The 27,256-nt window shown below is 47.3% G+C and overlaps 1 protein-coding gene and 1 long non-coding RNA gene across 4 annotated transcripts; one reads left to right on the forward strand and one right to left on the reverse strand.

The window, feature by feature from the left end:
* Nucleotides 1-58: 58 nt before the first annotated feature.
* ECSIT (ECSIT signaling integrator) lies at nt 59-18,327 on the reverse strand. Of its 3 annotated transcripts, XM_084885974.1 has the most exons (9): nt 18,209-18,327; nt 17,873-18,004; nt 10,204-10,322; nt 5,728-6,145; nt 5,149-5,372; nt 1,341-1,398; nt 1,083-1,231; nt 829-934; nt 59-399 (listed from the first exon to the last, which is right to left on the reverse strand). In XM_084885974.1, exons 3-9 carry the CDS (start codon nt 10,276-10,278, stop codon nt 149-151), a joined length of 1,281 nt encoding a protein of 426 aa, XP_084742100.1. In that variant the 5' UTR covers nt 10,279-10,322; nt 17,873-18,004; nt 18,209-18,327; the 3' UTR covers nt 59-148. The 3 variants fall into 3 exon arrangements, with proteins under 3 accessions (XP_084742100.1, XP_084742101.1, XP_084742102.1); XM_084885975.1 differs by lacking the exon at nt 17,873-18,004 and having other exon boundaries at nt 18,218-18,301; XM_084885976.1 differs by lacking the exons at nt 17,873-18,004; nt 18,209-18,327 and adding an exon at nt 12,257-12,413.
* Nucleotides 18,328-18,446: 119 nt separating this feature from the next.
* Nucleotides 18,447-19,080, forward strand: LOC311623705. The gene is made up of 3 exons (XR_014795192.1): nt 18,447-18,523; nt 18,618-18,729; nt 19,032-19,080. It is a non-coding gene; the product is annotated as an uncharacterized lncRNA (long non-coding RNA).
* Nucleotides 19,081-27,256: the final 8,176 nt, after the last annotated feature.

A 27,256-nucleotide genomic window follows, 5' to 3' on the forward strand; every position in this document is an offset into this window, starting at 1 on the left:
AGCCCTTGAAAAGCCATGCCACCAGGCATTAAAAGGGCAGGGATGCCACACTGCCGGATAACAGCCCTACACCAGGAAACTTTTATTTGCTGTACAAAGATCATCTCATGCTTCCACACCAGTCCAGGTCCCTGTGCCTGCTCAGGCCTCAGCTCTGGCCCTGCTGCTGTCGCTGCGTTTTGTCTTCCTCTTCCTCCTGCTCTTGGGGGGGTGGCGGGCAGGGCTCCTCCAGTCCTGAGGAGGATGCCAGGAGCTCCCCAGTGGACGCTGTCAGGCGGAAGATCACGGGGATCTGGGCCAGAGCTGGGTTGGTCTCCTGCAGGCCCTGGATCCACTTGGCCAGTGTAGCCTGGTCATGGGCACCTGCCATACAGATGGCGAAGACGGGGCCTTCTTCCACTGTGGGGAGAGACAGGCCCTCAGTCTGTGCAGTGGGACGGCAGCCCACTCCCCTTCCAGGCCAAGCTCAGGGACTTGAAGCTCCCTTTTGGTTTTCTTGTGTATCCAAGTCTTCCCACAGGATATGCACTCTGCCTGACTGCCCATTCCATGCTTCACCTGTGTGATGCCTCCTGGTTCTTCAAGATTCCTCTGGAAAGTCCTCCCACTTCCCATCTGCTCCTCCCCAGAATATAACTTGCCTGTTCCCCCTTTGGCCCTGCTCTGATCACACTGGGTAACCAGCACAGAGGCCCTCCATGATGGAGAAATGACAGGCCTGGAGCCCCTCAGGTGTGTGTGTATTTGGGCACCTGCTAGGTCTGCCTCAACCCCACAGGCCACACCTCATCCCATGCTCTCTCTGGAGCCTGCTCATCCCAGTTTTACCTTCATCAATGTCAAACTCATAGTCATCCCAGGCGCTTCTACCATACTTCAAGTCCAGCTGCATGGGGTAGTAGAGGTTCCATTCCTCTGGAATCTCCTCCACTTCCTACCCCAGGGAGGGGGGAGGGGTACAGACAGAGTCAGAGGCTCAGGATCTTGCCGCCTCCTCCCTACCATCACCAGAAACTCACCCCACCCCAATCTGTGAGCCCTCAGGGCAGTGACAGCCCTCCCCTCACCATTTGGGCCCTTACCCTCTCCTCAGGGGGCTCCAAGTCTGCTCTGAGGATGTGGTAGTAGACACATTTGTCGCGAAGCCACAGGGAGAAGGGGCCCTCAACGAAGATAGGCCGGGCTGGGTTGTGGCGGGCCAGGGCGGCCTGTTGATCGGGACTCTGGATACCTGGTGTGGCAGCATGCATACCCAAGGGGCCTTGGCTGAGTCCAAAGGCCCAGGGAGCCCACCCAGCAGGCCCCGTGAGAACCCAGCTGCTCTATACGCAGGGCCTTACCTACAATATGCTGCTCAGTGGGATCTGCTGTACCTGTGGAGTCTCTGGATGAAGCCATCTGCAAAAAAGAACAGGGGTGGAAGCTTTTGGCCTCCTACAGAGGAACTGGGGAGAAATGGGAAGGGGGTCCCCAGCGAATTCTGGGCTTGTCTACTGGGCTGCCTACATGTCACTCAAGCCCAACCCTTCCTCACTTCTATCCAGATCAGCATAATAACCACTAACGTTTCAGGTGCTCACACAGCTGGAACCCTGGAGGCCACCCACCTGCATTAAAATCTGGGCTCTGCCACGGGCTGTGTGACCATGGCCAAGTTGCTGTACCTGTGCCTTAGTTTCTCCAATTAGAACAGGGGTAATAACAGCACTTACTTCAGATGGTTCTAAAATGACAAGAGCAGCCCTAACTGCTTTGGCCCCGTGGACTGAGCATTAGCCTGCTGTCTGAGGGTCCTGGCTCAGTTCTGGTCAAGGGTATGTTGCAGGCTCCTCCCCAGCCCAGGCTCTAGTCAGGAGTGTACAGGAGGCAACCAATCAACGTGTGTCTCTCAGATGGACTTTTCTCTCTGTCCTTCCCTCTCTCTTCCACTTTCTAAACTTATCTATAGGAAAATATCCTTAGGTGAGAATAAACAAACAAAAAAAAGTGCACATATGTTTTGACTAAAGTATCTAAGAGTAGACAATTGTTGGCACACATCATCCATCCTTTCAGGTTAAAAATTCATTGGATCCGTGGTCACAAACAGAAGAACCACCAAGCATTATAAAGTGAAACCAGCAAAAGGCAAGATGCAGAAAGTATGTAATGCTCTGCCACTGGAGAAACTATTTTTTTAATTATATTTATTGGGTGGCATTGATAAAATTATATAGGTTTTTAGTGTACAATTCTATGATACATCATCTGTTTACTATCCAAAGTCCAGTCTTTCATCACCATATATTTGACCCCCTTTAGGAGAAAATTTTTTTTAAGTTTATTTTTATTTATTTATTTTTTGAGTTTTAGAGGGAGACGGGGGAGAGAGAGAAACATTGATGTGAGAAAGAAACATTGGCTGCCTGGGAATTGAGCCTGCAAACCAGATAAGTGCAACCTCTTGGTGCATGGGTCGATGCTCAACCAACGGAGCTATATTCCTGGGCAGGAGAAATGTTTTTTTGTGGTGTTTTTTTTTAATTTATTGATTTTTTACAGAAAGGAAGGGAGAGGGATAGAGAGCTAGAAACATCCATGAGAGAGAAACATCTACCAGCTGCCTCCTGCACACCTCACACCGGGGATGTGCCCGCCACCAATGTACATGCCCTTGACTGGAATTGAACCTAGGACCCCTCTATCCGCCGTCCGACGCTCTATCCACTGAGCCAAACCGGTTTCAGCAGGAGAAATGCTTTTAAAAGTGTTTTTTGGGGGGTGGAAAAAAGTAAATGTTTTACTCTTGGGCCCTTTTATTGGACAAGATACAATGGGACCTTGGTTCTAGAACTCAATTCATTCCAGAAGACTGGAAAGCAGTTGGAAAACTGAATCATTTTTCCCATTAGAAATCCTGTAAATTGAATTAATCCCCAAATGATTCCGTTTTAACCTTTCTTATATACAGTACATGTCTAATGTACTGTTTAATCTATAAATAAACACTACTTTTCCTAAATTTATCGAACCACTCCTTATGAGGTTTAAAGGAATCACTTTCAGCACTTGTTCCAGGGTGTCTTTTAAGTCAGCAGGCAGCATCTTGGCTCTTTCATGTATCAGGGCCTCTGAAATGCCACGACTGGCTAACTGCTTTTTGGTTATCCAAATCAACAAGTTTTCCTATCTCTTCAGTTGTTGTGATCCTTGTTTCTTTCCCACCCTTAGCAACATTAGCATTCTTGATGACTTCTTTGTGTTTTAAAATTGTTGCATTCTCTCCTTTGTTTGTTGCCTGAGAGATGCTCTTTGTCATGATGAGGTATTAGCATGAAAGGACTGTCAGGTCAAAAACCAAAGTTTGGTTCAAAGTTTCATTCAACAAACGAGACATTTTTTTTCTAAAAACAACTCGATTGGAGACATACTAGAAACAAGGTTTGACTGTATTTATACTGATTTTTAATTTCAAATTTAACATCATGCCTGGCCAGGTAGCTCAGTTAGTTAGAGCTGTCTCAATATGCCACGGTTGTGGGTTTGATCCCCGGTCAGGGCATATATAAGACTCAACCAATGAATGCATAAACAAGTGGAACAGCAAATAGATGTTTCTCTTTTTCCCTTGCTCTCTTCCTCTCTCTAAAATCAATAAATAAAAATTTAAAAAATTTTTACCATGGAGTTTTTTAAAAACAACATTTAATTACATATCTTTTTCTCTCATGCTAAAAATCTTGGTTCCTATCAGCAGTAATACATGCACTTATTTGACTTGTCCATCAATATACATAGTGGGGGTTTTTACATAAATAGTTTTGATATTACTACTACTACTATAATGCTATGGCATCAAGTTCAGGGCTTCTCTGCTGATCTTGTTTTTTAGAATACATGCCACTAAAGATGGACAGTCAGATGACAGTGACAGAGGAGATTTTTTCCTCTTCTGTTATGTTATCAATTAGGTATCTAGCTATATCCATTTTTGTTTCCAATTTTGGTAGTTTACTCCCTCCCATTTTTATTTTGTTTGCCAATCCACAAACCCATGTCTCTTCCATTCCAGTTCTCTACCCCATCTCCTCGCCTGCCAAGAGGTTATAATTTCTACCCATTTCTGACTCATCTTTGCATTATTTATTTTTCTGAAAATAGGCAGATAGGTATATGCACTTTTATATCCCCTCCTTCTCACTGAAGATAGCCTATTCCACTGTGTGTACTTCATCCTTTCACTTTGCCTTTTCCCCAAATCTTTGACTGAGGTGCCACAGTCTGCAAGACAATTTCCTCTTACTGGATATTTGGATTGTTTTCATTCTAAATCTGGGCAGTGTCAGTGATTTTATCATGCTTTCCACCTTTCTGTATATATATATTTTTAAAATATATTTTTATTGATTTCAGAGAGAAAGGGAGAGGGAGAGATAGAAACATCCATGATGAGAATCACTAATTGGCTGCCTCCTGCACGCCCCACACTGGAGACTGAGCCTGCAACCCGGGCATGTGCCCTGACCGGAATCGAACCCGGGACCCTTCAGTCCGCAGGCCATTGCTCTATCCACTGAGCTGAACCAGCTTCTCTGTCTTAGAACCAGTGGCTCTGAGGGAATTGTTATTCAGGGTTGGCCTCCATGACAAGACCAATGCTGTGAGGGGCTCTCTTTGGATCCCCTGTGTGACCTTGCATGAGTGGGGCCCTCAGGACATGGGTGGGGGTATAGAGTATTTCACTCAGTCATTCAACAAATAACTGCTGAGCTTTGTGACAGACCTGTGCTGGGCCTTGGGAGACACAGGGGAAACTGAGTCACAGTGATTGAGCAACCAACCTCAGTGCAGGGAAATGGTGGTCAGGAAGGGGACCCTGAGGAAGGGACAGTGCTGTTGAGACAGGCAGAATGTGAAGCCCCCAGGGAAGAGTGTTCCTGACCCAGGAAACAGTGAGGGTAAAGTGTAAAGACCCAAGGAGGGAACTGGCAGATTGCTAAAGGAACAGAAAGGAAGGCAGGTGCCTGGATTACAGTGCATGGAGGGAGGGAGGGAGGAGCAGAGGTCAAAGGTCAAGCAGGGGTCGGAGTGAGGGACATAGAAATGGAACAGAGGGTTCAGCTGAGGAAAGGGGAGCTCGGCCCAGGTAGTGAAGACAGGGCTGAATACCTGGTAGATGGTGACCTTGGCGCTGAGGTCGGGCTCTATGTGTCGCAGGCCCAGTGTGGCCAGGTCCACAGGGTCCGTGGGCAGGTCCCGGGGCACAGGGAAGGGGTTGACGTTCTTGAAGCGGGTGAACCACAGCTTCATGCGTACGAACTTGAGCATGGGGTAGCTTTTGCGCCCAAATATCTGAAGCAGCAGGAACTCGGTCTCCTTGTTGGGCATCACCCCTGTGCCAGGTGGATGGCAACAGAGCATCAGAGGGGGCAGAGAGGGGAGACATGGCAGACAGAGGCCATAGAGAGCCCAGGACCAAGGGGAAATTATGTCAAGGATCAGATGGAAAGAGCAAGAAACAGGGAGAATAGAAGTCAGGGAATTGATGCCACAGGACAGAATCCGAGAGAATGTAAAGGAAAAGTCAGAGGGAAAGAGGAAAGGGATGGGAGCCAAAAAGAGATTTGAAAGAGAGGGTGGGGAGCAGGCGGACAGAGAGGACACACATGAGAGCCATAGAGGGATGTAGGGGCCCAGGCCCAGCAGTGGGCGGCAGCCACGCCCCCGCCCTGAGCCTGCTGGCCTCACCGTGGCTCTCCATCTGCTCCAGGACGGCAAGCCCGCATTCCTGCTGCCGCGGGTAGTGGATGAAGATCTTCTGGAAGACGTTGCGAGGCCGGAAGACCTCCTTGGGGAAGACGTCGAGCAGCAGGTTGTAGACGGCCAGGTCCCTCTCCACGCCGTAGTCCCGCATCTTGCGCAGGGCCAGGTAGATGAAGTCGACGTGGCCCCGCTTGTGCACATTGTGCTGCCCGAAGTTCTGCACGGCCCGCACAAAGCTGGCTTTGTCCCGGGCCCCCTCTGGCGCCAGCCTAAACAGCTCTTCGTGCGGGGCCGGGGGCTTGGCCGGCTGCCGCGGGGGCTCAGGTGGCCTCGGGACCAGAGATGAGTCAGAGCTGTGGGTGGCTGCGCTGCCGTGGAGGCCTCGAGGGACCTGGGAGGGAACCTGGGGACAGAGAATCCCTGCTGACATCTGCTCCCTCCTGTGCCCCTTGGGGAATGCCAGGCCTGCTCCTTCCTGGGAAAGATGCCAGAGGGTATCCCTAAAGGCTTCTGAGGAGGTAAGCTGCGGTTCCAAATCCAAGATCAACCACCATTACAGACTATGAGGACACAATGGCAAAACCTCTTCAGAGACAACTCGACAGTTTTTGCGAGGACAAACACACCCCTTCTGTAGCAGCAATCCTGCATCTGATAATTTAATCTGACAGCGCTAAACATACCTGCACAAATAACTGTGCATCCGCTATGTGGTGGAAACGGCCCCCATGTGCATCAGCCAGGAAATGATAAAGCAAATGGCTGTGGACTTGAACAAGGAGCACACCTGCTGTCTAAGACACACTGAGGAGGTCTTGTGTTACTTTGGGTGATCTTCAAGGTGTTTCATTAAATTAAAAAAAGGAGGGTGTGAAACTGTTTAGAGTATGTATTAAAAAAATCCCCAAACTTACATATAGTAGGTCATCATTGTTGCGGATTCCGTATTTCTGACTTTGCCTACTCACTAAAATTGAAGTGTAATCCCCACGTCAGAACTCCCTCAGGCACTTTCCTGGTCTTTCGTGGACACCTGTGGCTGAGGCTGAACAAGATGATGCTCTGCCTTCTTGTTTGGCTCTCATACTGGCAATGTCCTCTCAGAGGCTTACTTAGTGCATGTTTCTCACATCTTTTTGTTGGTGATTTTGCTACTGAAAATGGTCCCCAAACGTGGTACAGAAGTGCTTTTTAGCGCTCCTGCCTACAAGAAGGCTCTGCTGTTGGTTACGGAGAAAAAAATGTGGTAGATAAATTTCATTTAGGCATGAGTTACAGTGCTGTTGACTGTAAGTTCAATGTTAATTAATCAACAATCCATATTAAATAAGGTCCCTTTAAATAGAAATGTGCATACAATAAGGTTATGTAATGATTGGTTGAGGAAAATATGACAAGAGGCTCACAGGAACCCTACCTCATACTTCACCTGGAAGCAAGGGTTCAATAATCGCTAATTCAATGTATGCAGCAATTTTACAGACCATAAATACTGTGAGGAATGAGAATTGACTATATGGATATACATACTTTGCATCTATGAAATATGTCTGGGAGGAAATACAATAAACAGGTAACATCTCTTTCCTCTAGAGCTAAGTGTGGCCAGACAGGAGGACAGACCCTTGTCATGACGCAACCTCAGAACTTTTAGAATTTTGGGAGGAACCAAGATGGCGGCCAAGGTAAATGCCGGTACTCACTGCTTCCCACAACCATATCAAAATTATAACTAAAATACAGAACAACTATCATTCAGAACTTCCTGAAAGCTGTCTGAAAGGAAGTCCTACAACTAGAGAGTAAAGAAGAAAGCATGTTGAGACTGGTAGGAGGAGTGGAGGCATGGAATGGGCTGGTCCAACACCCACACATGGCGTTTTGTTAATCCAGAGGGAGATCATCCCTGCAGAGGCCGCTGTGAGGAGCAAAGGGTCCCAGCTCCACACCAGGTCCCCCACCCTGGGTCCCAGAGCTCAGAAGAGAACTCCCCGTAACTTCAGGCTGTGAAAACCAGCAGGGATTATGGCCGAGGGACTTGGAGGCTGCCAGAGACCCAGGTGTTCCTCTTAAAGAGCCGGGTATGAACTTTCTTGGCCTCAATACCTCTGAGCTCCTGTACCAGGAGGCATTGGGGGACCCAGGCACATATGGGAGGAACTGGATTGTCTGGCATCTTCTATCAGATGGAGGTGCTCACAGGGGTCACTGTTCGTTTGCCAAGACCTCTCCTGTCCCAGGGCTGACTGGCAACCATACCTGAGACCCCAACACTGTTTGCTCCACCCCGGTGATTCCCTGAAGCCTGGCCCCATCCAATGTGCAGAACTACCCTAGCGTTGGCAGCAGCTTTTCTTTATGAATGGCCTGTCCTGGCTCAGGCTTCAGACTCTGCTGAAATATCTCAAACAAGCCAAAGCTGGTATCAGAGTGCCCCAGACCTATCAATAAAAGGTCTATCCAAGACCGCCCTAACCGATTTGGCTCAGAGTTGGCCTGCGGACTCCCCAGGTTCAATTCTGGTCAAGGGCATGTACCTTGGTGTGCAGGAGGCAGCTGATTGATGTTTCTCTCTCGTCCATGTTTCTGACTCTCTCCCCCTTCCTCTCTGTAAAAAATAAAATATAATTTATTTAAAAGTCCCAAGACCCAGCACCGGCACCAGCTTGCCTTGCTTCACAGCTGGGGCTCAGCTGGGCACTTCCAAACACGATACAAATACAAGGAATCTGCAGATCTCTGTAGCTTCCACCAGGTGACCCAGGCAGTGGCTGACTTTGCACCTCCTGGGAGGCCCCAAAGCCAGTGCACCCAGGGGACAGCTCAGACCACATCAGATTACAACTCTAAACATCCAGAAGCAACACACTCAAGGAGAAGACTCAGTGAGCACCAAAGCCCCACTGAAGCAAGTCCCGCTCCATAGGCTGTCTCCTGCACAGCAGCTCTCCCACTGTAGTCGAAGCTCATCCTCACAGCCAATTGGCCTGGGGGTCAGTTCCTCCCAATGACACAAACAGCAATCAAGGCTCAACTACAACAAAGCTATACACACAGCCCACACAGGGGCACACCTCGAGTGCCCAGATCAGGTCACTGGGGAGGCTAAACCACTGGGTCCTACAGGAAACCTACTACACAAGGCCACTTTCCAACTCCAGCAGACATAGCAGCTCTCCAAAATGCAGAGACAAAGAAACATGCCACAAATGAAAGAAATAGAAGAACGCAAACTATTGCATACAGAATTCAAAACCATAGTTATAAGGTTACTCGAGGATTTTCATGAGATCTTCAAGGGACTTAGCCAGACTTTCAAGAATCTTAGTGAGAATGTCAAAGACATGGAAAAGGACCAGTCAGAAATTAAGCATACTGAAATAAACAATAATTTACAGGGATTCAACGTTAGAGTAGACAGCTGCCTACATTTGTCAGTCAAGTTTTATTGGAACACAGCCATGCTCATTATGAATGGTTTGTAACAGAGTTGAATAGTTGTGATGAAGCTTGTGTGTCCTGCAAAGCCAAAAATATTTACTCTCTGACCCTTTACAAAAAAACTGTGCTGACCCCTACTTTAGATGATAAACAACAAATTTCTTATTTTAATCTGAACTGAATGTTTACTGAGTATTCTTATGTTCCGGGCATTGTTGAGTACTTACTGTACCCTTTTACCGATGAAGAAACTGAGGCCCACTGGGGTGAAGTGGGATGCCTGGTGTAACACAGCTGCCGAGCAGCAGAGCTGGGACTGGAGTCTCTTCTCTGCTGCCCCCATCAGCCATCCTGAAGTCTTGCTTACATAAGGTGATGTAAAACAAATAAACATTCATTTAAAGTGAAAGTGTAAGCAAATAATACTACTAGTGGTATGTGCATAATCGAAAGAGGAAGCTCTAGAATGCCCAAAAGAAGTGTAATCGCACAAAGGAGATAATCTCATTAAATGCATAGCAAAAGGCCTGGCACAGAGAAAGGGCTCAATAGGAGAGCTTTTAACGGTATCACACCATCATCATTGTTGTTTCAATCTATGGCCATTGATCACCTTGGGTCATCACTTTGGGTAAGGGATGGAAGTTTAATTTTCTGCCCACATCCTTGTAAGTGGATGTAGGAGGTACCCAGAGTCACCACTCAAATCTGGTTGGTTCATACATCCTTATTTTCAAATTCCCCCTCATACCTGTGGGCACCAGCACTTTTTAAAATAAATAAGAAGCATTAAATTGGTCCTCAGAACAGACAGGCTAGCGGCCAGCCCCAAGCTCACACACACACACACACACACACACACACACACACACACAACACACACATGCCCACCAGAGCTGGCTTCATTGAGTGGATTCTGAAAGGCTTGGGAGCAAACTCTAGACCTGCCTGCCAAATCCTAGGCCTGCCTGCCCCGTCCCTCCCTCCCTCCGCCCTGACGATTGCTTGGTTGGCACTTACCTGAGGGAAGGGGGCTCCTGTGAGGGCAGCAGCACAGATGCCTCTCCAGCCCCGGGAGAGGCCCCGAGCTAGCATGGTGGCGTGGGCCCAGCTCAGGCCTCTGCTTCCTGGACAACCACCTGGACAAGGGAGAAGAGACAGCGTCAGCCTGGCACCCGCCTGCTGATGGAGAAGAGACCCCTCTCGTGGCAGAGGACACTTTCCAGCCTGCAGAGCTGCCTCACCAGACCCACTGTTTCCTCACCCACAGGATGGAGCTGAAATGACTGTTACAATCAAGGGTCCTTGCTTCACTATCTAGAGAAATTTGCTGCAAGGTTCCCCACCCTCCCTCCCAGGTCTTTTTTTTTTTTTTTTAATCCTCCACAGAGGATGTTTTTATTGATTTTAGAGAGAGGAGGGAGAAAAATATTGATGTGAGAGAAACATTGTTCGGTTGTCTCCTGTACACGTCCCAACTGGGGATGGAACCTACAACCTAGGTATGTATCCTGCAACCTTTGGTGTATTGGACAGTGCTCAAACCAACTGAGCCACCTGGGCAAGGCCCTACGAGGGCATTTCTTAACTTTAGTCACACACCATACAGTCCACTCTTTTAAAATATAAAGTTCAGGGGGAGGAAAGGGAACATATGTAATACTTTCAATAAAGTTTTAGCCCTGGCTGGTTTGGCTCAGTGGATAAAGCATCGGCCTGCGAACTGAAAGGTTCCCGGTTCAGCTGCAGGCACATCCCCAGTGGGAGGTGTGCAGGAGGCAGCTGATCAATGTTTCCCTCTCATCTATGTTTCTAGCTCTCTATCCCTCTTCTTTCCTCTCTGTAAAAAAATCAATAAAATATTTGTAAAAAAACAATGAAGTTTTAATTTAAAAAAGTATAAAATTCAATCTTTTTTTTTTTTTTTAGTATATTCAGCAACCAGCACTGTAATATAATTTTAGAACATTTTTGTCACCCTGAAAACAAAACTTAATGAAAACAAAAACATTAACCATCACTCTTGATTTCCTTTCATCCTCAACCCTAGACAACCAATAATCTACCATCTCTATAAATTTGCCTACTCTGGGCATCTACACTAATAAAAGAGAAAGATGCAAATTGAACATATCTTCATGATGCCCACCAGCCAATCAGGAGTGAGTATACAAATTAACCGTACAAAGGTGGCAGGTTAATTTGCATGTGCAGGCACCCGGCAGCCCGAGGACTGCCCTCACTGCTCCAGGCCTCTGGGCAGTGTAGGAAGGTGGAAAGGCGGCTCCAGGCCAGAGTGAAAAGGTGACTCTGGGCAGAATGAAGGCAGAAAGACAGCTCCAGGCGGAGCGAAGGCGGTGCTGGCACCAGGTGAAGGAAGACCCATTCTTGCACAAATCTTAGTGCATCTGGCCTCTAGTCTATACACACACACACACACACACATATATATATATATATATATATATATATATATATATATATATAGTCCCCTCCGGAGTTCGATCACTTGCTATGACGTGCACTGACCACCAGGGGGTGGTGCGAAACAAAGGAAAGCCCTGGCCAGCAGCTGTAAGGCCGGATCAGTCCTGATTGCTGGCCAGGCCTAGGGACCCTACCTGTGCACAAATTTTGTGCACCAGGCACCTGGTTTCATATAAATGGAATCATAGGATATATGTTCTTATCTGGCTAACACTTTTCATTTAACATGTTTCCAAGGATTATCCATGTTGTAACATGTATGCAACTTCATCCTTTTAATTGCCAAAAAATTCCCATTTTATAGATGTTTTATTTATCCATTTATCAAAGGATGGACATTTGGTTGTTCCCACTTTTTTACTATAACTGATGCTGCTATGAACATTCGCGTAGAAGCTTTTGTATGAACATGTATTTAACTTCTCTTGGGTATACACTTACAAGTCATATTGCTGGGATATGTGGTAACTCTATTTAATATTTTGAGGATCCCCTAAAACTGTTTTCCAAAGTAGCTCCACCATTTTGCATTCCCACCAGCAATGTATAAGGATTTCAATTTCTTCACATCCTTGCCAATACTTACTGTCTGTTTTACTACAGACATCCTACTGAGTGTGAAGTGGTATTTCCTTTGAGGTTTGGATTTGCATTTCTCTCATGATTAATGATTTTTGAGCATCTTTTCATGTGCTTATTGGCCACTGTGTATCTTCCTTGGAGAAATGTCTATTTAAATACTTTGTCCATTTAAAAAAAAAAAGTGTTTTCATCCTAGCCGGTTTGGGTCAGTGGATAGAGCGTCGTCGGCCTGCGGACTGAAGGGTCCCAGGTTTGATTCTGGCCAGGGGCATATGCCTGGCTTGTAAGCTCGATCCCCAGTGGGGGGTGTGCAAGAGGCAGCTGATCAATGATTCTCATCATTGATGTTTCTATCTCTCTATCCCTCTCCCTTCCTCTCTAACATCAATAAAAATATAAAATAAAACCCTGGCTGGTTTGGTTCAGTGGATAAAGCATTGGCCTGTGAACTGAAGGGTCCAGGGTTTGATTCTAGTCAAGGGCGTGTGCTTTGGTTGCAGGCACATCCCTGGTAAGAGGGGTGGAGGTAGCTGATTGGTGTTTCTCCCTCATCGATGTTTCTGACTCTCTATCGCTCTCCCTTCTTCTCTGTAAAAAAATCAATAAAATATATTTACATATATATATAATATATATGTATAAAGTAAAATAAAAATAAATGGGTTTTCTTTTGAATTATTGAGTTGTAAAGAGTTCTTTATATATCCTGGATACCAGACCATTATGATTTAAAAATAATTTATCCCACTCTTTAGGCTTTCTTTGCCCTTCCTTGTTATCGTTACAGCACAAGTTTTAAATTATGATGAAGTCCAATGAACGTTTTTCTTTTATAGCTCTGCTTTTGATGTATCTAAAAAAAATGCCGAGCCCAAGGTTATAAAGATTTACCTCTCTCTTTCTTCTAAGTCTTTTAGCTCTTACATTTCCGTCTGTGATCCACTTTGAATTTTTGTGCATTGTGTGACAGAGGGGTTGACTTCAGTGGCTATCCAGTTGTCCTAGGCCTGTTTATTGAAAATATTATTTTTTCTACATTTTACAGTCTTAGCACTTTTTTTTTTTTTAATATATTTTATTGATTTTCCACAGAGAGGAAGAGAGAGGGATAGAGAGTTAGAAACATCGATGAGAGAGAATCATCAATCAGCTGCCTTTTGCACCCCCCCACTGGGGACGTGCCCGCAACCAACGTACATGCCCCTGCCCGGAATCGAACCCGGGGCCTTTCAGTCTGCAGGCCGACACTCTATCCACTGAGCCAAACCGGTCCCGGCAGTCTTAGCACTCCTGATGAAAATCAATTGACCATAAATGTAAGGGTTTATTTCTAGGCTCTCAATTCTATTTTCATTGATCTATGTTGAACCTTATACCAGTACCACACAATTTTGGTTATTGTAGTTTTCTCACTCAGGAACTGTAAGTCCAACTTTGTCCTTTTATTTTTATTTTATTAAAAAAATATATTTTATTGATTTTCCACGGAGAGGAAGGGAGAGAGATAGAGAGATAGAAACGTCGATGAGAGAGAAACATCGACCAGCTGCCTCTTGCACACCCCCCACCGGGGATGTGCCTGCAACCAACGTACATGTCCCTGACCGGAATTGAACCTGCGACCTTTCAGTCCGCAGACCTACGCTCTACCACTGAGCCAAACCGGTTTCGGCTGTCCTTCTTTTATAAGATTATTTTGACTATTCCTAGTCCCTTGCAATTATATATAAATTTTAGAATCAGCTGTCAATTTCTGTAAAAAGCCAGAGGGATTCTGATAGGGATTGTATTGACTCTGGAGATTGATTTGGGGACTATTGCTATCTTAAAAATAATGTTAAGTCTTCTGATCCACAAACATAGGCTATGTCTTTATTTATTTGTCTCCATTTATTTAGATCGTTAATTTCTCTCAACAATGTTTTATAGTTTTCAGTCTTTTCTTTTTCTTTTTTTTCTTTTTTTTAAATATATTTTTTATTGACTTTTCACAGAGTAGAAAGGAGGACAGAGAGTTAGAAACGTCAATGAGAGAGAAACATCGACCAGCTGCCTCCCGCACACCCCCCACTGGGTTTGTGCCTGCAACCAATGTACATGCCCCTGACTGGAATCGAACCCGGGACCCTCCAGTCCACAGACCGACGCTCTATCCACTGGGCCAAACCGGTCTCGGCCAGTCTTTTCTTTTGTTAAATGTACTTGTATTTCATTTTTAAACACACACACACACACACACACACACACACACACATATAATCCTTTTTATATGTTACTAAATTTTGGATTGTTAAGTCTTTTGTTGAGGATTTTTGTGTCCATATTCATAAAACATGCTGGTCTGTAGTTTTCTTTTAGTGCTTGTTTGGTTTGGTACTGGGTAATGCTGGCCCCTTAAAATGAATTGGGAAGTATTTAGATCATCCTCAGCATTAAACTTTCTCTAGCAGCTCCTACCTTGACCTGAAGTCTCCCTCCGGCCTCTGTTTCACATCTCTGCTACCTTTACAAAAACGTTTTATCCTCAGAGGTATCTACATACTATGTTCCACTTATTCCAACCCGGCTGCTGCCCCCACCACTCCCCTGACACCACCCTTGATGTTCTATACTTACCAAACCAGTCATTACTTCTCAGAAGCATGTGGCACTGGTGAGGCCCTCCTCCCACCTGCTTGACACTGCTGATTTTCTTCCTAGCACCCAGGCCTGTTTCTCACTTAGTTGGCAAGACCCACTTCCTTCTCTAAAGTTTACAACGTCTGAAAACTTGAATGGACAGCCGAAACCGGTTTGGCTCAGTGGATAGAGCGTCAGCCTGCAGACTGAAAGGTCCCAGGTTCGATTCCGGTCAAGGGCATATACCTTGGTTGTGGGCACATTCCTAGCAGGGGTGTGCAAGAGGCAGCTGATCGATGATTCTCTCTCGTCGATGTTTCTAACTCTCTATCCCTCTCTTCCTCTCTGTAAAAAAATCAATAGAATATATATATATATATAAAAAACTTGAATGGACAGACAAATCACTGGGATCTTGTTAAAAGAAAGATTCCGATTCAGCAACTCTGGGGTGGAGCTAGACTCAGTTGCTTATTTAACAAGCTTTCGATCGATGCTGATGCTGCTGGACTGGAGACTACACTTTGAGTAATAAGGCTGCGGTATCCCACATTCTGGATTTGTCTGTCTACTTCTGAGGTATCATTCAACTTGCTCCTTTCCTCTATCTCCTATAGGCAGCTCTAATGGTTCTCAAACTTTGTTCATATTAGAGTCATCTAGGATACTTTTAAAAATCCCCATGCCGCCGAAACCGGTTTGTCGGTCTGCAGACTGAAAGGTCCCAGGTTCGATTCCGGTCAAGGGTATGTACCTTGGTTGTGGGCACATCCCCGGTAGGGGGTGTGCAAGAGGCAGCTGGTCGATGCTTCTCTCTCATCGACGTTTCTAACTCTCTATCCCTCTCTCTTCCTCTCTGTAAAAAATCAATAAAAATATATTAAAAAAAAAAAAATCCCCATGCCGTCGAAACCGGTTTGGTTCAGTGGATAGAGCGTTGGCCTGCAGACTGAAAGGTCCCAGGTTTGATTCCCGTCAAGGGCATGTAACTTGGTTACGGGGACATCCCCCAGTAGGGGGCGTGCAAAAGGCAGCTGATCGATGTTTCTCTCACATCTATGTTTCTGACTCTCTATCCCTCTCTCTTCCTCTCTGTAAAAAATCAATAAAATATATATATATTTTTAAAATCCCCATGCCTAGATATATTAAATCAGAATACCTAGAGGCAGGGCCTACGCACCAGCATTTTAGCACACCCCAATGACTCTCACACGCAGCCAAGATTAAGACCCTAATTTATTTTTTTATTTTCTTTTTTAAAAAGTTTTTTTATTGATTTCAGAGAGGAAGGGAGAGGGAGAGAGACATAGAAACTTCAATGATGAGAGAGAATCATTGATTGGTTGCTTCCTGCAAGCCACACACTGGATATCAAGCCCACAATCTGGGCATGTGCCTTGACCAGAATCGAACCCAGGACCCTTCAGGCCTATGCTCTACCCACTCAGCCAAACCAGCTAGGGCAAGACCCTAATTTAAACATTGGCCACTCAAAATGTATTTCAGGAATCAGCTGCATTGGTATTATCAACTGAGAGCTTACTAGAAATGCAAAATCTTAGCCCTAACCCCCTACTCAATCAGAATCTGCATTTAACTAGTGTCCAGGTTCCTTCTAAGTGTGCTAAAGTCTGAGAAATGATGATCTATGTGCTGATGGATCCAAATGTTTATCGCCTAAGCTCCAGCTTTCGTACCTAATTGCCACTTTTGCATATACCCAGTTGTCTCAAACTTAATTTGCGCTAAATTGATATCCCTGCTGAAACTTGTTTGTTCCCCATCCTGGCCAATGACACCACTGATTCCTAGTTACGCAGGCCTAAAACCTAGGAGTCACTGCTGAGTCCACTGTGTCCCTCACGCCCCCATGTAATCCATTAAATAGTTCTGTTGACTACTGCCACACCGATCCCAAGTGCATCCATTTCTCTCCATCTGCAGGCCAGCGCCCCAGTGGCCTCTTTCCCAGCCTCCCACTTCTTCCCTTGTGCGCCTCCAGTCAGGTCTCCCCACCCTGACCATAGGGAGCTTTTAAAAATTTGAACTACCACCCTAACCGGTTTGGCTCAGTGGATTGAGTGTTGGCCTGTGGACTGAAGGGTCACAAGTTCAATTCCAGTCAAGGGCATGTACCTTGGTTGCAGGCACATCCCCAGGAGGAAGTGTGCAGGAGGCAGCTGATAGATGTTTCTCTCTCATCGATGTTTCTAACTCTCTATGCCAGTGTAGCTCAGTGGTTTAGTGTCAACCTGTGAACCAGGAGGTCATGGTTTGATTCCCGGTCAGGGCACATGCCTGGGGTTATGGGCTCTATCCCCAGTGTGGGGCGTGCAGGAGGCAGCCGATCAATGATTCTCTCATCATTGATGTTTTTATATCTTCCTCTCTGAAATCAATAAAAACTATTTTTTTAAAAAAAGTAAATAAAATAAAACGTGAACTGAATTCAGTATTCTCTGCCTAAAATTAATGATATATCACACGTAAGATACAATCAGACAGCGTCTACTCTACCAAACGCAACTCTTATAACTCCAGCTACCCTGTTTCTTAAACAAGATAAATTTATTCTAGTCTCAGAACCTTTGTGCTTGCTTTTCCATCTGTTTGGAACCCCCCCCCCCCCCCCCCATCAGACCACAGCTATCTCCAGTCATTCAGGCCCATATTTGAATGGAAGGAAGGCCTTCCCTGACAGTAGCCTCAGTCCCTGTTCAAAGCCCCCCTCAGCCCGATGAATGCATTTCTAGCAACTGCCAGCCTCTGAAATCACCCGTCCGTTTTTATTGCTGACTTGTTCAAGGTCTGGCTCCTCCCCACCCTCGCCCCCAGGAGATGGAGGGTTTTTCCTCCTTCCTCTCTGCTGCCTCTCCAGCACCAGGGACAACACCTGGTATATGGCAGGTGCCTGACAAGACCCCTGGAATGGAAAAGAACCAAGTTCCTACAAAACTCTGTAATTTACAAATCCGAACCCCGCGCGGGGTGTACCTACAGCAGCTCTGAGGCTGGCTGCCAGGATTCTGGGGTCGCTGGGAGAAACCGGCAGACGCGGGTTCGAATTCCGGCCTAGCTGCCCTCCTGCGGCGTGCCCGCTGGAGACAGCCTTAACCTCTCTGAGCCTCGGCTGTCTCATCGGCAAAATGGGAGATTGAAGACGTGAGAAGGTGGGTACCCACGGAGAGCGGCCTTTCCCGGCACGTCTCCGCCCCGCAGCGCAAAGGTCACGGTGCCCTGGCCCGGCAGCCGGGCCCCCCGGGGCCGCTCTCCGGCGCCGGCGGCCCAGACGGGCCGCCCCGGAGCCCTGCAGCGGGTGCTCGCCTCCCCACACACAACCTACCTACTAACGCGGGCGGCAGCCGACTCTGAGCCGGTTACATCTGGCCGCTGGGCGCCGCCATGTTGCCCAGAGAGCTTCCGGGTCACGGGCCGCCAGGGAGCCAGCCATTCAAGAGCGCGGGTTTAAAGAGGTCCCGCCCCCAAAGGGAGGCGCACCAATAGGAAGGGACAACGGCATTGACGCTGCCTAAGAAGGAGACAGCCCCCCTGTCCCATACAAGGCAAACCGCATCCCTGCCCTGGGAAAGGAGAAGGGCTGGGGAAGGAGCGACTGGGTCGTTCCCGGGCTGGGAGCCTGCTAGTCCAGGTGGGAATGAGATAGTAAGGGCGGAAGTACTCCCAAGTGTGTGAAAATGCAGTGCCTGGGTCCTTGGATTGGTACCTTTTCCTTCTGGCGGCAGGTGCATGATCCCGGGATAATTCCTTTGCCTCCGAGCTTGGCGACATCGGAGATGGTGCAGCAGCTGGCATCCACCCCGACGGCTGCAGGAGCTGGGCAGTCGGACAGAGGAGGTACCTGGGGTGTGGACATGGCTACAGAGCAATGACTCTCCCTGCTGGACCCTGTGGTCCCCCCGCCCCCAACCCCCCGTGGTTTTGCCTCCTGACTTCGTCTGGTGCCAGCTTCTGGCGCTCACCCAGCGCGTGCTCCACAGCCTCGAACTCACGCCTAGGGAGGCTTCCTGGTAGTGGGGGGCGGGGTGGCCCCCTCTGCCCTCATTCAAACCCCACCTCCCTCTCCTGGTGCCTGCCCATCCTCCTCTCCCTGGCCACCGGCGCCCTCTGGCGGTACAACCTACTCTCCGTGAGACTAGCAACATCAGCCTCACTCCATGAGTCAGCTGGGCACAGGTGGATCTTCTCCACTTCACTCTCACCCCTGCTCCGAGCTCCTGTGGGGCGGGGAGCCGGTCACATGGGGAAGGAGGTGGACACTGCAGAAGGTCTTCAGGTGAGTAAGGAACCCCTTGAGGAAGATTCTCTGAGTAAGGATGGCACAGCTAAGAAGCCTCTTGGGCCAGCCTACTTTCTCCGTTTACCCCAGCCTAGGCAGAAGTTGACCCAGGGCCTTGACCCCATCCATGCCAGACCCCCAGCTACCCTGTCCAGGGCGGTCCAGAGTGTGGGGGTGGGTCAGTGGGCTTCCTGCTCCCTTTGACCCACAGACTGTGGCTGATGCCTTTGGTAACCTGCTCCATGACAGATGGGGTTCAGCTGGGTGGGCCCTGGGTCACATTCACTCAATCCCCTGCCCACTTCCCTCCATACCTGGTGCTGATCCACTGCAAATAGGACATCATGTGTTCCCGGGTTAACATACAGTCCCTCTTTAGCGTTCACCACCTCTCAGATCTGGGACACTACCTCTGCCCCCTCCCCACCATGTATTGAACATCTCCTGTGCGCTGTTAATGTTAGCTCCATGAGGAGAGGGAGATTTTGTTTGTGGTATATCCGGTATTGTCCCTAGCACTGGGGAATGTTCCTGGTGCTCATCCCAATATTTAAACCCCAGCAACTGTCCCTTGTGACAGCCTCATGTGACTACCTTCCACATACCTGACTAATTACCCTGCCTTTGCCTCCCCCCTACTCTCCCCAGCCCTGTCGGGGCGTGCAGGAAGCAGCCGATCAATGATTCTCATCAATGATGTTTCTCTCTCTCTCTTCCTCTCCCTTCCTCTCAGTAAAAATATATTCGAAAAGAAATGCACATGCTACTGTGATTAACAAGATGGTTGATATTAATAGTCTAGGAGTTTTTGAAAAGTAAATGTTTTATAGCTTGAGCTGTGTGGCAATTACATGGTGCACATGTATGTAAACATTCATTGAGCTGTCTATTAATATTTGTGTATTTTACTTTAATATCTCAACTTAAAAGTTTTAAAAAGTGATCATTGATTCACTGTTGTGTAATTTGTATACTTTTCAACATGCATGATATTCTGTAAAAGCCTATTTAAATACTTCACACCCATTAGGATGGTGATTATAAAAAACAAAGAGAACCTAACAAGTGTTAATGAGGGTGTGAAGAAAGTGGAACTCTTTTTTTTTTTTTAATATATATATTTTATTGATTTTATACAGAGAGGAATTGAGAGGGACAGAGAGTTAGAAACGTCGATGAGAGAGAAACACCGACCAGCTGCCTCCTGCACACCCCTGGCGGAACTCTTATATACTCTTTGTGAAGATGTAAAACAGCCAGGACCGGTTTGGCTCAGTGGATAGAGCGTTGGCCTGCGGACTGAAAGGTCCCGGGTTCGATTCCGGTCAAGGGCATGTACCTTGATTGCGGGCACATCACCAGTAGGGGGTGTGCAAGAGGCAGCTAATCGATGATTCTCTCTCATCGATGTTTCTAACTCTCTGTCCCTCTCTGTGTAAAATCAATAAAATATATTTAAAAAAAAAAAAGATGTAAAACAGTGCAGCCACCATGTAAAACAGTATAGTGGCTTCTCAAAAAATAAAAAATAAAAAAAATATATATAGAGAGAGCGCTACCATTTGATTCAGCAATTCCATTTCTGGGTATTTCCAGAAAAACTGATAGTTACCCACCATATTCATAGCAGCATGATTCACAATTGTGGAAGCAACTCAGATGTCCATTGACAGATAAACTAATACACAAAACGTGATATGTACATACAATGGAATGTTATTCAGCCTCAAAAAAGGAAGGAAATGCTATCATTTTGTGAATAAACCAATCACAGAAGGACAAATACTGTATGGTTACACTTACCTGGGGACCCTAGAGCGGTCACATTATCAGACAAACAACATAGAATGGTGGGTGCCAGGGACTGAGGAGAGGGGATGGGGAATTAGTGTTTTAGTGTTTACTCATAATAGGGACAGTTTCGGCCTTAAAGGATGAAAAAAAGTCCTGGAGGTGGATGGTGATATACAACCACATAATTGTACTTAATACCATAAACCTGTACACTTATTTATTTACTAGAGGCCCAGTGCACAAAATTCATGCACTGGGGGAGGTCCCTCGGCCTGGTCTGCACCCCCTCACAGTCCATGACCCCTCGGGGGATGTAGCAGTGTGCCAAGCAGCAGGCGGCCAGTGGGGAGCCCAAATTGGTGCCAGGCGCTGTGCCACTTATGCTCATCCTGGCCTGCTGTGCCTGCTGCCGCCACTTGGTATGCTGCCGCAGCACTGGGAGAGACTCCCAATGCCATGGCAGCTGTGCTCACCAGCCGTGAGCTTCTGGCTAAGTGGTGATCCCCCTGTGGGAGTGCACTGACCACCAGGGGGCAGCTCCTGCGTTGAGTGTCTGCCCCCTGGTGCTTAGTGTGCATCATAGCGACCGGTTGTTCCAGTTGTTCTGCCATAAGGGTCCCTTAGGCTTTTATATATATAGATTTTTTAATAGTTTTTTTTTTTTTCCTTTTTTTAAAAATACATTTTTATTGATTTCAGAGAGGAAGGGGATGGGAGTGAGAGATAGAAACATCAATGAAGAGAGAGAATCATTCATTGATTGGCTGCCTGCTGCACACTCCATACTGGGGACTGAGCCTGCAACACAGGCATGTGCCCTTGACCGGAATCGAACCTGGGACCCTTCAGTCCACAGGCTGATGCTCTGTCCACTGAGCCACGCTGGTTGGGCACAAACCTGTACATTTAAAATGGTAAATTTTATGTTATATATTTTACTACAATTTTTCAAGTCTCCTAAAAAAAAGATACGTAGGTGATAAGAGATAAGGTTAGATTGGAGGGGGGCTCCTGGGCTCCCCAAATGAGCTGTTAATAACCTAAGTGGGTTATCGCATACAATGGGGACTTGGGAATGGCAGAGGCTCCGGGCAAGGATGGTTATTTTCCCCATAAAGCCATTTCTGCAGTCCCTGGGCCGCCATGACGCAGGTGCTGACAAGGAGACAGCAGCCACCCTGGGGATGCTTCACAGACTCTGCAGATCTGTCTCATCAGGATTCCTGTGATTGGCTGATCTGAGGAGCACTGCAGCCAATCAGCTACTGGCCCAGGATGGCTTGCACAGCCCCTCCCCAGCAGGTTGATAGCCATTTGGACGGCTGCTGCCCTCCACTGGGCACCCCTCGCTAAGTTGCAGGTGCAGTTAGCTCTGCTCAGCTGGGACGGGGGTGAGGGCACATGTAGGCAGTCAAAACCTGGCTTCAGAGCTCCCGATGACCATTTCCCTCTTGAGGCACTTCTTTTCTTATTTTTTTTTTTAAATATATTTTATTGATTTTTTACAGAGAGGAAGAGAGAGAGATAGAGAGCCAGAAACGTCGATGAGAGAGAAACATCAACCAGCTGCCTCTTGCACACCCCCCACTGGGGATGTGCCCGCAACCAATGTACATGCCCTTGACCGGAATCGAACCCGGGACCTTTCAGTCCGCAGACCGACGCTCTACCACTGAGCCAAACCGGTTTTGGCTTTTTCTTATATTTTTAAAACATGTTTTTATTGATTTCATAGAGGAAAGGAGAGGGAGATAGAAACATCAATGATAAGAGAGAACTACCCATCGGCCGCCTCCCGCACACCCCACATGGGAATCCCACAACCTGGGCACATGCCCTGACCGGGAATTGAACAGTGACCTCCCAGTTCATAGGTCAGCACTCAACCACTGAGCCTTATTTACTTTGCAGAAGTACAAACACAAGCATTTACATATTTTTTTTGGTATATATTAGCACAGACCACAATGGTACGTGTGAACTATGTAGACTCTTTAACAGGCAGTCCTCAGAACAACCCTAGGGAAACCAGCAGCTTCGCTGTGGAGGAGCTTGGCAGACACCACCTTAATCAACGGGACGGAGGTTAACATCACCAGCGATGAGTCATAGTAAGATCATAACTCTCCCACCCCCCCTCCAAGAGAACATCACCTCTCTGGTATCCTGGTATCCTTCTCAGTAATACAAAAACCTCAACCTAATCAAGACAAATTACTGACCAGTACTTTACAGAACTGTCAAGGTCATGGAAGCTTGAGGAACTGTCTCAGACTGGAGGAGTCTAAGGAGACATGACTAAATTCAATGAGGGACCTTGGGTAGCATCCTGAAACAGAAAGGGAGCATGAGTAGGAAAACAAGAAATCTGAAGTCTGTAGTTTATTTTGTATATTTGTATTGATTTCAGAGAGGAAGGAAGAAGAAGAGAGAGAAGCATCAATGATGAGAATCATTGATTGGCTGCCTCCTGCATGCCCCCTACTGGGGATTGAGCTCTCAATGCAGGCATGTGCCCTTGACCAAAATTGAACCTGGGACTCTTCAGTCAGCAGGCGGACGCTCTAGCCACTGGGCCAAACCAGCTAGGGCAAGTCTGTAGTTTATTAATAGTATCATGCCAAGGTTAATTCCTTAGTTTTAGTAAATTTACTATGGTTATGTAAGATGTTAACAGTAGGGGTTACTGGGTGATGTTATATTTGAGCTCTTTATGCTATTTTTGTACCTTTTCTGTAAGACTTTAAAAATTTTTTAATTGATTTCAGAGAGGGAGGGACAGGGAGATATAGAAACATCAATAATGAAAAAGAATCATTGATCAGCTGCCCCCTGCACACCCTATACTGGGAATCGAGTCTGTAACTTGGGCATATGCCCTGACCAGGAATTGAGCCATGACCTCCTGTTTCATAGGTCAGTGCTCAACCACTGAGCCATGCTGGCTGAGTGTGTAAGTCTTATCTCAAAATAAAAGTAATAAATAAATAAAGAGGAGAAAATGAGGCACAGAGAGGTTAAGCCACCTGTATAGGGTCACACAGCCAGGAAGCACTAGAGTATATCTTAAACCCATGGAATATGGATCCAGAGCCCCTACCCTTAACCACAGCACCACAGTGCCTTTATTTAAATTAAACAAAACACTGCATATTCTGCCTACAACTTTGTCTATCTCACTTGTTTCTTGGTAGAGCTATAGGGTGACTTGTTATTAAAAAGGCCACTGAAATCAGTGTTCTGGCACATAGCTCATTCTTCTCATACCTACACTTGTAACTTGTACTATAAGGACTATTCTTTAAAAAAAAAAAAAAAAAAAAAAAAAAAAAAAAAAAAAAAAAGCTAGTTCAGAAAGTATACTAAATAGACAGGGTTCCCCAGAGAAATGGGACTAAACATGTATATAAATATATAACCTGGGACCCTTGGCACAATACTATTAATAAACTAGACTTGCCCTAGCTGGTTTGGCTCAGTGTCTCTAGAGCATTGGCCTACTGACTGAAGGGTCCCAGGTTCGCTACACACACACACACACACACACACACACACACACATATATATATATATATATATATATATATATATATATATATATATATATATATGATAGGGTAAAAGTAGGTTTACAGTTGTGAGTAATGAGAAACAATTTATTATTGTATTATTACTTACTAGAGGCCTGGTATACAAAATTGTGCATGGTGGGAGGGTGCCTCCTCAGCCCAGCCTGCACCCTCAGGGGATGTCCAACTGCCGGAATCGGGTCTAAAATGGCAGTTGGACATCCCTCTCACAATCTGGGACTGCTGGCTCCTAACTGCTCACCTGCTTGCCTGCCTGATCATCCCTAACTGCTTCTCCTCCCAGCCTGATCACCCCTAACTGCCTCTGCCTGCCTGCCTGGTTGCCCCTAACTGCCACCCCCCACTGGCCTGGTTGCCCCTTACTGCCCCCGCTGCAGACCTGGTTGTTCCTAACTCCCCCCCCCCCCTTGCCAGCCTGTTCGCCCCCAACTGCCCCCCTGCCAGCCTGGTTGCCCCCAACTCCACCCCCTGCTGGCCTTGGTACATCTTCAGTGAGGGGTGTGCAGGAGGCAGCTGATTGATGTTTCTCTCTCATCGATGTTTCTAACTATCTCTCTCTCTTCCTCTCTGTAAAAAAATCAATAAAATATATTTTAAAAATATATAAAAATCTGTGCCAGTCCTTTGTGTGGTTAAGTAGCAACATCTCAGACAGACATGGGTTTGAGAGACCTGGCTCACTCCCTTTAATTCTACTTACACACTCAGCATTTTTTGAGCACCTGCTATGGACAAGCACCTTACCAGGCTCTGGAGATAGAGCAGTGGACACCCAAAGCCCCACCCTGTGGTGTTTCTTACTAGATGAGAGATAACAAGCAAATAGGAGATGATTAAAAAAAAAAAAAAGGAAGCAAGGAGAGGAGCTAGAGGAGGGGACGGTGCTTTAAGATCACTTTGTAAAATAAAAGTTTTTGTGGAGGTAGACATTTTATGCCAGGTGAAAACACGTGAACATCTCCCCACCCTCTCTGGGATGCTATTGTTTTATTATTTTATTTTATTTTTAAAATATATTTTATTGATTTTTTACAGAGAGGAAAGGAGAGGGATAGAGAGTTAGAAACATCGATGAGAAAGAAACATCGATCAGCTGCCTCCTGCACACACACCCCCACACACACTGGGGATGTGCCTGTAACCAAGGTACATGTCCTTGACCGGAATTGAACCTGGGACCTTTCAGTCCGCAGGCTGACACTCTATCCACTGAGCCAATCCAGTTTTGGCATGGGATGCTATTGTTTTAGAGCAAGTGGTCAGGACGGGCCTCTGAAAAGGTGGCATTAGAGCAGAGGAAGCGAGGAAAGGCCACGTAGGGTGTCATGGGGATGAGCGTCAAGTGGAAGAACTGCCAGTGCAGAGGGCATGAGGCAGGAGCCCGGATGCGCACAGAAGAAAGACATGTGGGCGGACCCGGGCACTGTAGGAGCTTCGTGTGGTGGGGTAGTGGCCTGGCCTCTCTGAGCCTCCTTTCCTTTTCTACAAATGGGGCCCAAGAGTTTCCACCCTCAGAGGGTGGTGGTGAGGACTCAGTGAGGTTGTGCCTGGCATGGAGTGAGCCCCCCAAAACAACAGCCATCGTGGACCACAGCCTCTTCCTGTTTCCAGAGGGCACGCTAGGTGAGGAGGGGCTGGCCAAGGGGGGCTGCCCAGATAGGCAGATAAAGGGGGACGGGAGCTTTGGCTGCAGGCGAGGGCAGAGGGTGTGTGTGTGAGTGTGTGTGTGAGTGTGTGTGTGTGAATGTGTGTGTGTGTGTGTGTGTGTGTGAGTGTGTGTGTGTGTGCGTGTGTGTATGTGTGTGTGAGTGTGTGTGTGAGCGCGCGCTGAGAGTTGGGAAGGTTTTGGGCTCCCTAAGGTTGAGAAATGCCAGGGCTTTTCTTTCATGACTGACCTGAATGATCCCTTTGGGAAACTCTGTCCTCACAAGATGGCATCTTTTCACTTAGATGGGAAACTGAGGCCCGGGGCCTGGGACAAGCTCCCTAGGAGCGGAGTGGACGGCACCCAGGGCAGCCAGTGATGGGAAGTCCGGGGTGGGGGCCCGCGAAGGCTCAGCCCCTCTGTCTCTCTCTACTCCCACTGACCCGACGGAGGCCTGGAGGGAGAGGAGAAGCAAACGTGACCCAGAGACACAGATGGAGAGAGGAGAGACATGAGGACGTGGAAAGACAGAGGCGGGCAAACTCATAGACCCAGCTTTGGCTCAGTGGATAGAGCGACGGCCTTCAGAGTGAAAGGTCCAGGTTCGATTCCGGTCAAGGGCATGTACCTTGGTTGTGGGCACATCCCCAGTGGGAGGTGTGCAGGAGGCAGCTGATCTGTGATTCTCTCTCATCGATGTTTCTAACTCTCTATTCCTCTCTGTAAAAAAATCAATTATATATATATATTTAATAAAAAAAGGCTGAGACAGAAAAAGGCTGGGCGACGTGGAGGGACCAGGACCGACCTGGAGACAGAACATAAGACACAAAGCCCAGAGCCGGAGGGACGGGACAGGCCCAGAAAAGGCCACCCTCGGGGAGCCCCGGGGCTGCCCCCCGCGGCCGCGCCAGGCGCCCCCGCCCGCCCGCCCGCGTCGTGCCTGGGCCGTGACCTCAGAGCCCGCGCGGCGGCTATAAATGGCCAGGCGGCCGGCCGGGCGGCGGTGAGTCAGCGCGCGTCACCGCCGGCCCCGCCAGCCTGGCCGCCCAGCCC

The sequence above is a fragment of the Pipistrellus hanaki genome, assembly GCF_964339955.1.
Source record: "Pipistrellus hanaki genome assembly, chromosome: 5".
NCBI classification, from domain to species: Eukaryota; Metazoa; Chordata; class Mammalia; order Chiroptera; family Vespertilionidae; genus Pipistrellus; species Pipistrellus hanaki.